General features: G+C 33.0%; 1 protein-coding gene across 1 annotated transcript; it reads left to right on the top strand.

The window, feature by feature from the left end:
* The first annotated feature begins 176 nt into the window (after positions 1-176).
* On the top strand, positions 177-14921 carry LOC143054566 (uncharacterized). Its single transcript, XM_076227584.1, has 5 exons — positions 177-285; positions 1926-2042; positions 7901-9801; positions 10440-10600; positions 11817-14921. Exons 1-5 carry the CDS (start codon positions 283-285, stop codon positions 14003-14005), a joined length of 4371 nt encoding a protein of 1456 aa, XP_076083699.1. The 5' UTR covers positions 177-282; the 3' UTR covers positions 14006-14921.
* Positions 14922-16184: the final 1263 nt, after the last annotated feature.

Below are 16184 nucleotides of genomic sequence, written 5' to 3' on the forward strand. Positions count from 1 at the left end.
TGAATCATTTTTAATTAAAAAATATCTAAAGAAGAGAGTTGTTATTTTTACAAATCGGACTTAACCAGATAATACGCTAATCATTTACAGTCAAAACTGGCAAACTGTCAAAGGCCGAAGTGGTATATGGCCGAAACGACTCAGAAGCGAAATATTTTCCCAGAATACATTGCGATGTATGCAGTACGATTACGAATGGCCGCTTACATGTGCGTGGATAAGCATTGGCGGCACAAAGATTTACTAGAAATATGTGTTTGATTGATAGCATCTGAATGTGAAATGGTACAGTATATCTACTGACATATATTTATGTTATTGTCATATATATCAGTGATTGACTTGTTCCGACAAGTCCTGAATTTATCATTTGACTGATGACGCCTTCCTTGTCTCACTTCTTGGTGGTTGCCTTATTAGAATCTTGATCTTAATAAGATTATTGATGAAGTTATCCATGATTTGAACAATGACTAATCTAAATCTTTCTTATATTTGATCTGCTTAAACCAGATAAAGTCGCATTTGACAAAATGAAAGGGGCAGCCCCTGTCATGCTGGTATTCAGATACCCTATTGGCATTGTTATTGATCGGGCACCTGTCAAACAATGGTTACTATGTTTTTTTCTAAAGGACAAGTACATTACACAGTTCATTTTGTGTTCATCATATATAAATGCGAAGGTGTCTGAACCTTTTTGTCATCAGAAAGTATGTGGATAATGCAAAATAAAAAAAAAACTTAATTGTTGGTTGGGTTGTTTTCTCTCTAACACATTCCCCATTTCCGTTGTCAATTTCATGGTTACATAGATCCTGTTTCACCGCAAGATTTATCTTGAGTATGATATACAAATTATGTCTAACGTCACAGTACCCAAATTGCACACAGAGTAACCAAATTGCACCTACTGAACAAAAATAACTTTAGAAAAATGGATGTCACACTACACTCCAAAACACACAAATGAAATGAAATTAAAAAAATAAAACCCTTAGGCCAGAGCCTCCTGACTAACAAGGGTAGTATTGCCCTTTATTAATGTCGGGCATCAAACATTTCAAATGGTAATTTTTGGCTACCGTTAGCGCCAAATTGGTTAAAAATTTTACTGTGTTTCGTCAGAGGTCTTAAATAATACACCTTATCGCTATTTAGTCAAATCAGTCATTTCAGTGGCGGATCTAGAAATGCAGTCTGCACGGTTAGCCACTAGTCCGATGCCCCAGACTAGTAAAATTTCATTCGGACTAGTAAGTATTTGCAAAACTTTGCTTGGACCAATAAGAAAAATGTCGGAATATTGGTCTTTGGACTAGTAGTTGAAAAAGTTTTTGGTGCAGACTGGAAATGATGATCAAGGCATGAATTGGTGAACAAAGGAATTGTTTTATGAGTTATGCATCAAATTATACTTGAAATAAGCTTGTTTTTTTTACTAAAAAAACACTTGCTATCATTAAGCATTGTTATCACAAGTAGAATGTGCGCTTTTGTAGATTTCATTACATTAAATGAATAGGAAAAAAAGGAGGTCCCTGTATACTGTTTTTTTTTTAAACCAAAAAACTGGGGTGTACACTGAATTAGAATACAGGGAATACCCCATTTTTCTTGACTTGAGCCTTACCTGTTGAATTTTGTACAAATTCAATATATATAGAAAACCATATCAAGGAATAAAATAAAATAATTTGCCTACCTACCTACCCATACCCTAACAACCTCAGTCGGGAGAGGGGAAACAAAGATATTTTTAATGTTGGCCTGAAAACAATAATTTTCTGGCTTATGCAAACATTGTTACACCTGAATAATTAATTTTGGTTACACCATCTAATGGACATGAATTGCTAACAGTAACTTAATTATTGTATTTAATTTCTCCAGTGTTTAATAATGTTTTACACTTTCTATTGCAGATGCTGGATAAGGCTATAGAGTGGTGTGGAATTTGTGCCAGTGTAGGCAAACCAAGCAAGCTCAAAGTATACCAGATTAATCTTGAAGAAGCTGTCAAGCTGTGTGAGGATGAAGCTGTAAGTCAATATCATAGAGCCAAACAAATGTATATATGGGTTTCAGTTACTCAATCAACGCTAGAACTTATTTCAAATTAGTAATCTAGATCAAATTACATGTATAAGGACCAATTGCTAGTAAATGAAATTTGAAATGAAACATTTTTTTTTAAATTTGCGGAAAATTTTGTACCCTCGAGCCTCCTTAAAATCAAGAGCAACTATTTATACTTGAATTTGATAGGAAAAATTGTGTTTTTTGTTTTGTTTTGTTTTTTCAAGAAAAGAAGACATGTGACCCTATATTCTTAATTGATACTAGAACACACCCGTGATATCACGGGTCCGTGACTGAATTAAAGTATATAACTATGTGCAAGCCTTATTTTAGTATTAGTATTGTCATCTGATAAAGTCATGCCGATTATAAGATACACAGTTTTTTCTCTGTTCAAGTCTTTCTGTTTGAACCCGTCGAACTGAAACAATAATATTAATTATTTGGAAAACAAAAGGTCCTGGAATGAAGTATTTTTTAATCAACAGCATTGTCCTATATAAGTTATAAATAAAGTTGAATTCTTTGCTTCGCTGTTTTACGTCATGCCCACTAACAAATTGAAAACTGTAACTATACGCCTTATTTTTAGTCCAGATTTTTAGTATTCGTATTGTTATCTTAGAAAGTCTTACTGATTAAAATACTACAATAGGTAACAATTTGACAATTTAGTAGTGTCAACCCTGTGGTTATGACCCGTGTATATAGCATATTAATCCTGAATACAACGTTTGGTGGTGCGCCTGTCAGATGCGGAACGTACAGATAAGGTAATAGGTAACAGGTGAATATACTATTGGTATCGGTAGCGGACTCGACCCGGAACATCTTAATTATTGGCAATATTAATTACGTGGAAAACAAAAGGGCCTGGAGAGGTGTAATTTTTAATCTACACCTTTGTACTATATTAGTTATATATAAAGTTGAATTCTGTGATTCGTCGTTTTTACGTGATGACGGCTGACAAATTGGACCTCGTAATTTTAGTATTATAGATTGTGGTTCTGGGCTTATGCCAATTTCCATCGCTGCATTCCAACTTCAACAAAGAGAAAAATTCACACCTCAGCAAGCTATAAAATGCCCCCACAATGACAAAATTTAAAACAAAACAAACAAGAAAACTGAATTGGAATGGCCTGATTAATATGCATAAACATTTATGATAAGGCCAAAATAAATAAATAGTGTGTTTCCTATTTCACCCCCCAAAAAATAGGTAGGGTAGGTAGGTAAAACATTTTATTTTATGAAAACTTTTTATTTTTTTCTATCGATGACAGCAGCAAAAAGATTCCAAATAAAATCATTTGATGTGCTAGCATGCTTCTTTGATAGTTATAATAGTACTTAATTAAATCTACAGGTTTTTTAATTTTCTGTTTTAGTTCTCTGTATTAAAGAAATATGAAAATAAACTTTTATGCAAATTTTATGAATTTCATGGGTCGTAATAGGAATATGTTCTTGCCGATTAATAATCTTAAAGCAAAAATTGCAGTGAAAAATCTGGCATGGTCATGAAGGTATTATTGTTTGGCATAGTTGAACCTAACAATGTAAATGACACACAGGGTATACATGTGGGGACAGATTCCTACCCCCTTTTTTTTTAGTTGTAAAAACACTGCAAATCAATGCTAAGCAGCGGCTTATGGTTTTTTGAGGGGTAATACTCTTGCACCCTCTTTATTTAATATATAGATGTGTTTTGATGTTTGACAGAATTTCATCTTGAAGAGTGGGGTTCTGACAATTGATATTAAAATTTCAGGTTTTGAGGAGTGAGAATCTTGTCTTATTAAATATATGGAAAACAATTGTAGATATTAATAGGACATGATTTTTTTCCTTCTCTAGTATAAACTGTTGTGGGACTAAGAGAAAATTTAAAGGAATAAAAGTAGACATGGTGCTGGGACAGATTCATTTATAAATGAACATGAATCATACACCATGTCTGCCTACTAGGGAAAGCTTTCTTTTTCTTGTTACACATTGTCTGCCCCCTTGTGGTCATTAACTGTCAAATCCTCAAAAGCATTAACAGCCATTTATGTTGAGTCCTGAGAACATTTTTTTACAACATTCGTAGAGCATTTTTTACAACAAAAGCTGGATTGATTTATGCAGTATATTGATCTCATTTTTATACGACGTATATTGCTATCACGTTGGCGTCGGCGTCGGCGTCGGCGTCGTCGTCGTCGTCCGGCGTCCGAATACTTTTAGTTTTCGCACTCTAACTTAAGTAAAAGTGAATGGAAATCTATGAAATTTTAACACAAGGTTTATGACCACAAAAGGAAGGTTGGTATTGATTTTGGGAGTTTTGGTCCCAACATTTTAGGAATTAGGGGCCAAAAAGGGCCCAAATAAGCATTTTCTTGGTTTTCGCACTATAACTTTAGTATAAGTAAATAGAAATCAATGAAATTTTAGCACAAGGTTTATGACCACAAAAGGAAGGTTGGGATTGATTTTTGGAGTTGAGGTCACAACAGTTTATGAATTAGGGGCCAAAAAGGGGCCCTATTAAGCATTATTTTTGGTTTTTGCACCATAACTTTAGTATAAGTAAATAGAAATCTATGAAATTTAAACACAAGGTTTATGACCATAAAAGGAAGGTTGGGTTTGATTTTGGGAGTTTTGGTCCTAACAGTTTAGGAATAAGGGGCCCAAAGGGTCCAAAATTGAACTTTGTGTGATTTCATCAAAAATTGAATAATTGGGGTTCTTTGATATGCCGAATCTAACTATGTATGTAGATTCTTAATTTTTGGTCCCGTTTTCAAATTGGTCTACATTAAGGTCCAAAGGGTCCAAAATTAAACTTAGTTTGATTTTAACAAAAATTGAATCCTTGGGGTTCTTTGATATGCTGAATTTAAAAATGTACTTAGATTTTTAATTATTGGCCTAGTTTTCAAGTTGGTCCAAATGGGGGTCCAAAATTAAACTTTGTTTGATTTCTTCAAAAATTGAATAAATGGGTTCTTTGATATGCCAAATCTAACTGTGTATGTAGATTCTTAATTTTTGGTCCAGTTTTCAAATTGGTCTACATTAAGGTCCAAAGGGTCCAAATTAAACTAAGTTTGATTTTAACAAAAATTAAATTCTTGGGCCTATTTGATATGCTTTATCTAAATATGTACTTTGATTTTTGATTATGGGCCCAGTTTTCAAGTTGGTCCAAATCAGGATTCCATATCAAGTATTGTGCAATAGCAAGAAATTTTCAATTGCACAGTATTGCACAATAGCATGAAATATCTAATTGCACAATATTATGCAATAGCAATTAATTTTCAATTGGAGTTATCTTTCTTTGTATAGAATAGTAGTTGATAATATATGTTGGAAATTTGCCAGACATGACTATGATGTCATTTTCTATTTTTATTTGCCAATAACTTTATGTAAATAACTTCATTGGAAATTTGCCAATATAAAATGTTGCTGATGAAGCTTTTTTTCCTTATCTTATCTAAAATGTTTTAGATAATGTATGTTGGAAATTTGCCAGACATGACTATGATGTCATTTTCTATTTTTATTTGCCAATAACTTTATGTAAATAACTTCATTGGAAATTTGCCAATATAAAATGTTGCTGATGAAGTTTTTTTTATTGTTTTATACAATAAACAATGTATATTCACTTTTACTACCAACCAATCTTTACCATTCAGTGATAACAAGCACTTTATTTTACATTTTAATATTTTATGATGTATTTAAAAGAGTAGTTATTGTTGCAAACTCCATTAGAAATTTGAATTGATATCAGTTTTGGAAAAAGGGAAACGGGGATGTGAAAAAAAGGGGGGGGGGTTAAATTTTTCTCATTTCAGATTTCATAAATAAAAAGAAAATTTCTTCAAACATTTTTTTGAGAGGATTAATATTCAACAGCATAGTCAATTGCTCAAAGGCAAAAAAAAACTTTTAAGTTCATTAGACCACATTCATTCTGTGTCAGAAACCTATGCTGTGTCAACTATTTAATTTTAGATTTAAATAAGAAGAAATCTTTAATTGATTTGTAAAATCTTGACATTTGTTTTGTGTAAAAAAAACCATGTAATGTCAAAAATTTGATCACAATCCAAATTCAGAGCTGTATCACGCTTGAATGTTTTGTCCATACTTGCCCCAACTGTTCAGGGTTCGACCTCTGCGGTCGTATAAAGCTGCGCCCTGCGGAGCACCTGGTTAACCCTTAAATTATTTGCCGTCAATTATTACCGACCGAATAAGATAGTCTGTCCAATCTGAAAGGATTCTGACTTTTGGTCCAAAGAAGCACAGGTACAAAACGAGATTTTGTTAATATATGTAGATATATACTGAATACACTATTCACTATATATACAAATATTTTTAAAAATATCTCGTCTTGTACCTGTGCAAAGACGTTGAGCAAAATGCATAACTTCGTATTTTTTTCCGTCTATAGATCCATCATGGTGTTCTTTAAAAAGATTCATCATATCGTAATTATCCGGAATTAATGTCATTATATTTTGCCACCGTGTGATCACATTTTGCATATTTGACAGTTAATACGCTGCACGGTTGTCGAAAAACCATGCTTGTTTATTTAAAATTTTGGTTTTTGAAACGCTTGACTTATCAATATTGGTCATTGCTATCAAACGTTTTGAAGATCTGTAGTTTTCTAAACAAATAGTCGGATCCGGACAGACCAAAAAATCCGGATTTTTAATTTTTTTAAAATTTTTGTCAATAAAATGTTTAGGGTCTGCGTCAGAAACGGAGGTAGGGTAGGGAAACCGGAAACACACTATTTATTTATTTTGGCCTAAACAGCAACAAACACTGAATGAAGCAAAGGCTTGTGACTTAATTGGTTTACAGAAGCTGTATATATATGTAAAGGATTAATGATAAAAAAAAAAGTGTAGTCATGGTAGTTGGCAAATGTGATGAGAAGAGATTTTTAAGCCAAATAAGTGATTTTTCTACAAAAAAAAAACACCTTCAATTTATGTGTTTGAATTGTTTATTTTAACAGTCAGAGCTCAGACATAAATAAGTCTGAATCTGCTTTGACTCATAGAGGTCTAAATTTGTAAGTTTAAGGATTTGTCTCCCTTTAATGCAAGACAAAATACGACTTCAATAAGTCAAATATTGTTAAGCAAGAAATGATTGACCAGAATCAAAAAGTTGCAAATATAGACTCCTACAAGTCGATAAGTTACCAAAATTGGTTAACTTCAAGACCCATGCATATTTATAAAAAGGTCATGCATCTAAATCAAATAATGACAACATTGAAAGCCAATGCTTTGTCTTCTAAAGAAAAATATGAATGAGAGGCTAAAAAATGGGGGAATCATGTTAATTAACCTTACAATGCAACCACCTGGATCCACACTTGATGAGATAAAACATCTGTGTTTAGTAAGGATGTTCAATTAGATAATTAAATATAGATAGCTCACGTCCTTGTGAACTCTCAGACAGATTTTTGCTGTCATAGGTGATGTACTTTGGCCACCAAGTCAAGTTATGTTTTTTCATCAACATAAATAGACCTAAACAAGTCTGTCATTTTGTGACTTACATAAGTCTTAAATTGAAAACACATTTTTATAATAAATACATGTTTTGACTTCTTTAAGTCAAAAACAGAAATCGACTTGTTTATGTCTGAGCTCTGACTGTTTAAGTATAAATAGATTGTACATGTTAGTAATTACAATATAATATAAGAACCTTTCTTCTGTTAGATTATATATACCTGTATTCACAGTCTAATATTTTTCATCTGTTACAGTGCAATTATCCCATTGGCTTGGACAAGGTTGTTTACAGAAAGTTTGAAGATGTACCTGTCCCACATAGAAGGAAGTCCATGCATAGACAGTCATCATTACAGCCACCTGTATTCTCAGCTAATCCAAATGCATATGTACCCAGACCACAGCCATTGACTTTGTCATCTCAAGCCCCTAGAAACACCATTAGACCACAACCATTGATTTCGTCATCTCAGGCCCCTAGAAACATAATCAGACCAACGCCATTGACTTCTTCATCTCAAGCCACTAGAAACATCATCAGACCACAACAGATCTCGGCCTTTTCACAATCTAACGATTTCATTCTTCCATCTCTAGCTGTAGAAAAGTTTGGCCGATTTCCACCGTCAAATGCAATCAGGACAGCCTCACCTGGCTTTGTACCAGTCCAATCACAACAGAAATCCACTTGTATTTCATCAAAAAGTCTTTCATCTTCAACCACAGAACATGTTCATCTGTTACCGTCTGAAAATTTTCAGACGTTGAACTCAAGTTCCTCTCAGTCACAAGATACATTCATATCGCCTAATCGTGGAATGGAAATTGACACCTCAGAAGTGACGGAAGTTATAGATGTTCATTTCAGTTCAGACGATTTTGCGTTTTTAAATCAACTCACAGCACCTAAGATATCAAAGTCAACAGTTTCACCTAACTTAAATTTATCAGAATTGCGAGCAGTTTCACCTATTTCAAAAGATTCCAGTTGTTCTGAAATAATGCCAGCGTCACCTTCACCTTTTATTCCGGTTAGGTCAAACATAGGAAGTTCCGAAAATATAAAGACGGCTCAGGAAATCAATGGTATAAAACCATTGGAAGCCAATGATACATGCAACACTAATGGTGTAAAAACCATGACTTCAGATAATGCTAGTGACAATGTAATATCTCAGGAAATTGAAATAGACACTTCAGACTCTCCCGTTCTAGGTGAGCACACTACTTATTTCATGATTGAGGGGAATGGAAAAAGCAGAAGAAAAATCACAAAACTGAAAGAAGAAAAATCTAAGATCATGGAGAAATCCTTACCAGAAGATAAAAAGGAAAAACTTCAAGATACTAAAGACAAACAACTACCTTGCGTACCAGAGAAAAAGTTTCCAAGTTTAGACATTTTCAAATATTTTCCACAATGGCAAAATGAAGAGGCTCTGTGTTGGTTGGATGTAGTACTTTGTTTATTTGTTCATAGTAAAGCAATCAGGAAAATTGAAGTAGAAAATGAGAATGTTGACTTATCCCATACCATTTTAGTAACATTGTTTAAAGCTTATGAGCAGGCTTGTCAGTTGATAAACAAATATCGCCAGAAAACAACGAAAAATCAATTGGAAGCAGCCTCCAGGACCAGATCTGGTAGACTGTTTTCTGATCCTGAGGAATCCGATTCAGATGCTGTCGTAGACTCCCCTAATACAGAGATGCTCAAAGAAATATGTAAAATGAATCCTGACACGATCAAGACTGGTGCAGGTCTTAGTTGCTCAAAAGACTTTTTATCTATGTTGCCTTTGGACGAGCAAGAAAATTATAAAAAAGCATTCACAGTATTAAGAGACACTCGAGAAAATATATGGAAAAAGATGCAGCCACGCTTGCAATGTGTGAAGGGCAAAAATGACAGTCCAGTTTTAGCTATACCATTAATGGTCAAGGACAATGTGCACATTGAGAGAGAGTTTTCAGTGGAATATGACTTCATGTTGTCATGTGACGCATGTGGCTACCAACAAACCGATCGTTACAAGAAAGTTCTGCCAACATTGCCTGCAATGGAGCAAAACTTCACCATGAAAGAACCCTGTTTTCTAAGGTCCTGTTTCAAGTGTAATGCTGAAAACCAAAGGAGAATATTGAAATTTAACAGGTAATACACCCAAGATTCTGATTAAAATTTGGCAAAACACATTTCTGTAGGCATAAAATTGTTTCTCATTGTTTTATTACTGTAACATACATTTTATTTAACATTAACCTAAATGAATTCAGGTTATAGTTATACAACCTTTGAGATTAATCTTGTTTATAGTACAAATGTATTACAAAAAGGGAAAAAATTAGCCCCTAACAGTCTTAAACATTGTTATGTTGCATGTGTTGGTTTAGTTGTTAAATTTTGAATAACTGGTAAGGGAAATAACTCCAACTTAATTTGTCATTTATATCTGTTTATTTTACAATCAGCAAGTAAACAAAGTTATCTATTTTTTACTGTTTCATGAACAATAAAAATATGCTTCTGCGCCATACTGCGTACAACATGTACATAATGATGTACAAATGGTGAATTTCCAAAATTGTTAATTTAGATTTCAACCATGCATATCAGATTGCCAATGCACATTACTTTCCTTTGATGTGACATTTTAGCTACCTTTTGCATAGATGACCAATTAGCAACAAAAAAAGACAAACATTTAAAAAAATCATATACAGTTATATATTATTACACATGGTACACATTTCATTTATTGAGTTATTTTTAATCTACATTTTTAATTGCAGGTTGCCTGGAGTGCTACTGCTACATTTTTCTGAAGGGTTGCCACACAACAACTTGAAAAAACTTGAGTTCTGGCATAACAGTTTGAAATACAGTGTGACTGGTTTTGTACAGTATAGAAATGACCCTGATCATTTTGTTACATGGATAAGACGTATTAAAGGTATATATATATATATATATATATATATGTTAGAATTACATCTTCAAACGGCATTTCCTCTTTAACAAAACATGAGTTGTTTCCCCTTGGTGTTATTTTTGGATAGAAATTCATCTTAAAGTTGGTTCATACATACTTGATATTTTATATTGGAGAAACAAATATGAATATAGTTATTGTGATTTTTTGGAAATGAAAGATTTTGGATATATTTAAAAATGAAATATGATTTGGTAAAGCTGAATGTACAAATAAAGAACAATTTTGACATTAATTACAGAGTACCCCAACAATTCAAATAGAACTACAATTCAACACATGCCCAACAAAAGACAAATGTGCATACACTATGATAAGCTTTAAATTACCATATTGGTACCACATGGTACATGTAACTACAGTTATTAAGGCCATAGTTATTATATTTTTAGTTTTACGAAATTTTTTGACAAAACCAATGGGTAGGAGGATGAAAAAAAAAAAAAAAAAAAAAACTGCAGCTGCTGATTTATTTTTTTAATACCAACCGTCAATGTCAAAAAAAATTTTTTTTTATATCACCCGGAGATTTTCTTCTAGTGTAACAACTATTTTTTTTTCTTGACAAGGTTTGAATTGAAAATCAATGTGCATTAACTTACTAAATCACCAAGAGCATAAATTTAGATTCTTTCATGCAGTTATGAACTAAAATTTATTTTTTTTTGCATGAAAAACACTGGGTCGGAGGAGAAAAAAAAATAAAAATCAACATTTTTAATTTTATTTTTTTTCCTAATTGGCAAAAATTAGGGTAGGAGGGTTCGTAAAACTAAAAATAAAAAAACTACGGCCTAATCTGTTAATCTTTTTCGAAATCTTCTTTGAAACAGCAGGGCTCAATGAAGTCAAACTTTATCGTAATCATTGACAAAACATTTAAGTTTCACATTATTTCTGCCATTATTACAAATAATGAATATAGCCACTATTAAAAAAGAATTATGAATATGAATTCTCATCAAAATTTCAGTTTATTTTTAACCCTGTTAGTACATTTATTCAAAGCTTTTGTTAAAATTTTAGAATGAGAAAATATTGCATTTACTGAACTTTATAAATGAATAATATTTTGACCTAATTAACTTGTTTATAATGTCATGAATGTAATAATTTAATGTGTTACGTTGCAAGTTGACATTTAACTAATTCATTTTAATTCTCTGTTAATTTTCAGACAATAGATGGATGGAGTTTGATGATTTAAAGTCGCCTATCTGTAGGTTTGAGTCACAACAGCCAGATATGGATTCCAGTCAGATACATATAGTCATGTGGGAATCAATTCACGAGTCTAGTCAAAACGTAGTTAAACCAGGTCCTAGTGTAAATACATCAACATACATTGTAAACGGTAAGAGACATGTGACCAATGACAGAGGGGTTCTAAATGGGAATCATCCTGTGTCATGCTTCACGACAGACCTGTCTAGTAATTTACATTGTTTTACTGAAAATGTGCGAGGTCAAAATGGAAAAAGCTCAGTGTCTTCTGCAATGGATGCATCATCTTTACAATCAAACTTGATGCTCCATAATGCTAAATTGGTACAGTCAAAAGAACAATCTGATTTAAAACCTAATGAAAACACTATCACGAAAGATGAGACAAATTTGAATTTTACACAAGCAGTTACTAAAGATGCTGAGACGTGGGTGAATGCAGTTGTTAATAGTAACAGCAAGAAAGCTCCGAGCCTGTTGCTTGGTAACAGCAAGAAATCAACAACAAAAAGTAAAACTAAGCGTGTCGTAGAACAGAAGAATGTGCAGGAAGTTAGAGCATTGCGTATTGAGAAGAAACTGTTGGCTAATGAACCCCCAGAGGAAAAATCGGAAAGACTCATTAAAAGTGTTTTGAAAAGTATATCAGAAAATTCTAATGTTGCTTTTGCTAAAAAGACTGAAACAGATGCAAGTCCATCACCAGAAATAACTGTAGAGGGACGAAGAGAAGCACTTGCAAGATTATGGAAGCCTAAATCAAAAGTGATGTCACTGATGGCAAGAATAACAAAAGTTAATGAAAAAAATGCTCAAAGATCGAAGTCTTGTGATAAGGACATTCTGACATCAAATTCGTGTGGCACAAAAGTTCAGTCCGCAAAGTCATGTGATAAAAAAGTTAAGACATTAAAGACATGTAATACGAAAGTTAAAACATTGAAACCATGTGATACAGAAGTTCAGTCAGCAAAGTCGTGTGGCACTGAAGTTCAGTCATCAATTTCATGTGACACAGAAGTTCAGTCGTCAAAGTCATGTGGCACAGAAAATCAAACATCAAAATCAACAGAAATAAATGACCAATGGAAACCAGTCGACAAGTTGAAGTTAACTGAGCAAAAGTATAGGGGTAAAATGTGTCAGCCTCTTAAAACAAAAGGGAGTTCAAAGTCAACTATAGTAACTGTCTGTAATAGATATCAAATACTGAGTAGTCAAGATAACGAAAGAATGTACGACTTGGGTTCCGTTAGTGCAAAACGAAAAGACAGTATTTCTAGGTCATCAGAGGTTAGTGACACAGAAACATTAAAGAATCAGTCAACTATTACAAGTGCATCAATTAATGGCAACATTAAATCTACTAATGGCCACACTAACTCCGCTAACGGCCACACTAAATCGGCTTACGGCCACATTAAACCCACTAATGGCTATACTCAAACATTCAGCAATGGCAAAGTTGATTCTTTGATATCAAGCAGTTCTAAAAGGACATGTGGAACTTCTACTTCATCCAACTACTCACTATCGTCAAAGATACAAGAAAAGGGAACAGTGAAGCAAGGGATACAAATTAAAGAAGAAAAACAGATTGGAAATAAAAACATGTTAAATGGTTTTAAGGCATCTTCTGAAAGTCGAAGTCAGTCTAGGTGTTCAAAAACAAGTCTTTCTTCACAACTACCTTCTTGGAGAAGCTTTAATAAACATAAGACATTCAGTGGGTATCAGTTGTCCACATCTATACTGACACCTACTTCAGTATCTACCCAGGCATCAACACCATCGTCTACCCTGAAGTCCAGCCATCCATCTAGTCCAGCATTCAGCATGAAGAGTGAAATTTTATATCCATCAAAAAGGAAGAATTCTGTGAACAATTTCATCACTGTGAAACGATTTAAACAACAAATCCGCCAACCTTTATTGGTCCCATCTTCAGCTAATAATTCGGCAAGATCCAGCCCAAAGAGGAACCTGGGAAACCATGAAAATGACATTTTAGAGAATTTGTACAGTGCTCTAGACATTCCATTACCTTCTGACAATCCAGATTCACTTGACCTGTCGGCCATAGAGAACTCAAGTACTAGTTGTCTTCAGAATATGGATGACTTTTTAGATCAGTTGTTGTGAGGGAAGTTTAATACTTTTTAAGAATTAATAAACAGGGGGGAAAGAGGGGAAATTTTCTTGCCATTTAATGGTAAAATGTTTGTTATAAATAAATTGGTAAGTATTCCAGTATAACTGGTGTGATTGTTTCAATTCTGGGCCATCTCCAAATACATGAAATATCATGAATATGCAATAACTCAATGGTCATGATCATACTCCGCACAGTAAAATCTAGCATATGTAGTCACACATGTGCTAACCTCAAAACATGTTGAGAAATCTTTAAGGTCACTAATTCACAAGGTACATCTGACATTTGAAACACACATTCATGACATTGATTTGTCAAGCTATGGGTATTTTATAATATTTAAGAACTATATATTATATACAGAGACGGCAACTATACATGCTATACAACAGATTACTTCTATAAAAGGTCTAAATGTAATATTGACTGGTACTCCATACTATGTAATGTAGAATACAGTAAATGCATTGAGAGCCGTGACCGTGTCAAATTGAGATTGTATAGATTTGTTGCCAGATCTATGATTTAGAGAAAACAAATTGCCAATGAAATAAAGTTGGTAGAGATATTGAAAATCTAAGACTTATATGTATAAATTTAAAATCTTGCTAAAAAAGGGACCTATTGTCCCATCTGGTACAAATCATATCCAGCTGTTACCTTGTTTTGGAAACAAGCATTTGAATTCATTGAATTCCTTAAGTTCATACAATGTTAAGTGCAATATTTGTAAATTATATTGAATTTTCCACATTTGACATGTGATATACATATGTGTTCATATTTGTTGTTTATTTCATTGTTATGTTTTTTGATAAGATTTATATTTATAACTGTTATTTATGTATGTTTGCTTGTTTTTTACAGCAACAGAGAATTGTTAATTAAAATGTACATGTATGATGTAAGATTTGTAATATAAAAAAAAGCTTATCGTAAAAGATGTAGCATGTAGCCTGACAGTTCAGAGATGTCGCCTGAGTAGACTGATGGATCTTCATCCTGTTGTCATGGTTACATGTCAGCAGACAAGTTTGGTGAGTAATGGAGGCTCCAAACATTGCACGTCTGTATATGATGGTAAATGGGTAGTGCAACTGATTCTGTCAAAATCTTCTAATGATGAAATTTTTGTTGAAATTTGATTAGTTAATGAATTTTCTTGAATTTAATTTAAAGTTTTAGTGATTAAAGCACACAAACATGACAAATGCTTGAATACTTTAAAAAAAAAAAAAAAAAAACTTTAAAAAAAAAAACCATGCATACATTATTTTTATGCCTGTTTCTCGACTTTAAAATATGTTTTGTTTTTACTGGAACTAAATTTTTTGTTCCGAATTTTTTATTTTTTTGAAATATTTGGATATATTAAATGCCAGAAGAAATTTAATCTGTTGCACATGCCTATCATAATAGGTAGTAAGTGTAAAAATTGTGTGTTTTTCACTGTATATGTATACTAAGGAACAATCAGTTTGACGGAAAGGAGTCAAATTCTGAATCATCTCGGGAGTCAACAGGTGCTCGGAAAACACTTTAAACACTGAACATGATGAAAGGAACTATGCAAGTAACAAGTTAAGATATATGTCAACATTAATATACTTTGAAAATTTTAGCCATATATACATGGATATATAAGTACTTCATAATGAGCGTATGCCACTACTCATGCTATTCAGGAAAGTTTGTGATTAGGATAAAATAATTTGCTACATGTATTCATACAAACGTTGTGAGCATACTAGACTCCATTTGTCATTAAAAACAAGATTTTAAATGGGAAAGGGGATTAATGAAGTAGGAAAGAATGGTATATAAACTGGAATCTGGTCTGTCAAATGTGAGCTTACACCAACAACTTATAAACAAGTTACTGAGGCAATTTGGGAAGTTGCTAAAATGAGATTACGGAATCTTTACTAACTACTCTATGGGTTGTTAATCAGGAATCAGGCCTGCTGCCATAGACTAAGAAATAATTGATGATTGCAGAAAAAACATATGCCAATGAGACAGTTAAAGATGAGCAATCTTTAAGGGAACAAATATAAAATATTTGAAAAATATTTGTTGATCATGGAATACTTGAGACCAGGATTACCTTTTAAGGTAAAACAAGTCAAATTCTTAAAGTTTAAAGGTGCTCGTGGTAGACCAGAT

This window comes from Mytilus galloprovincialis, chromosome 12 (genome assembly GCF_965363235.1).
Source record: "Mytilus galloprovincialis chromosome 12, xbMytGall1.hap1.1, whole genome shotgun sequence".
NCBI classification, from domain to species: domain Eukaryota; kingdom Metazoa; phylum Mollusca; class Bivalvia; order Mytilida; family Mytilidae; genus Mytilus; species Mytilus galloprovincialis.

Bases quoted from the DNA above. Each gene is read 5' to 3' on its own strand.
- LOC143054566 (XM_076227584.1), top strand. The intron at 2,043-7,900 runs GTAAGTCAATAT...CATCTGTTACAG, and splicing joins AGCTGTGTGAGGATGAAGCT to TGCAATTATCCCATTGGCTT. The intron at 9,802-10,439 runs GTAATACACCCA...TTTTAATTGCAG, and splicing joins AGAATATTGAAATTTAACAG to GTTGCCTGGAGTGCTACTGC.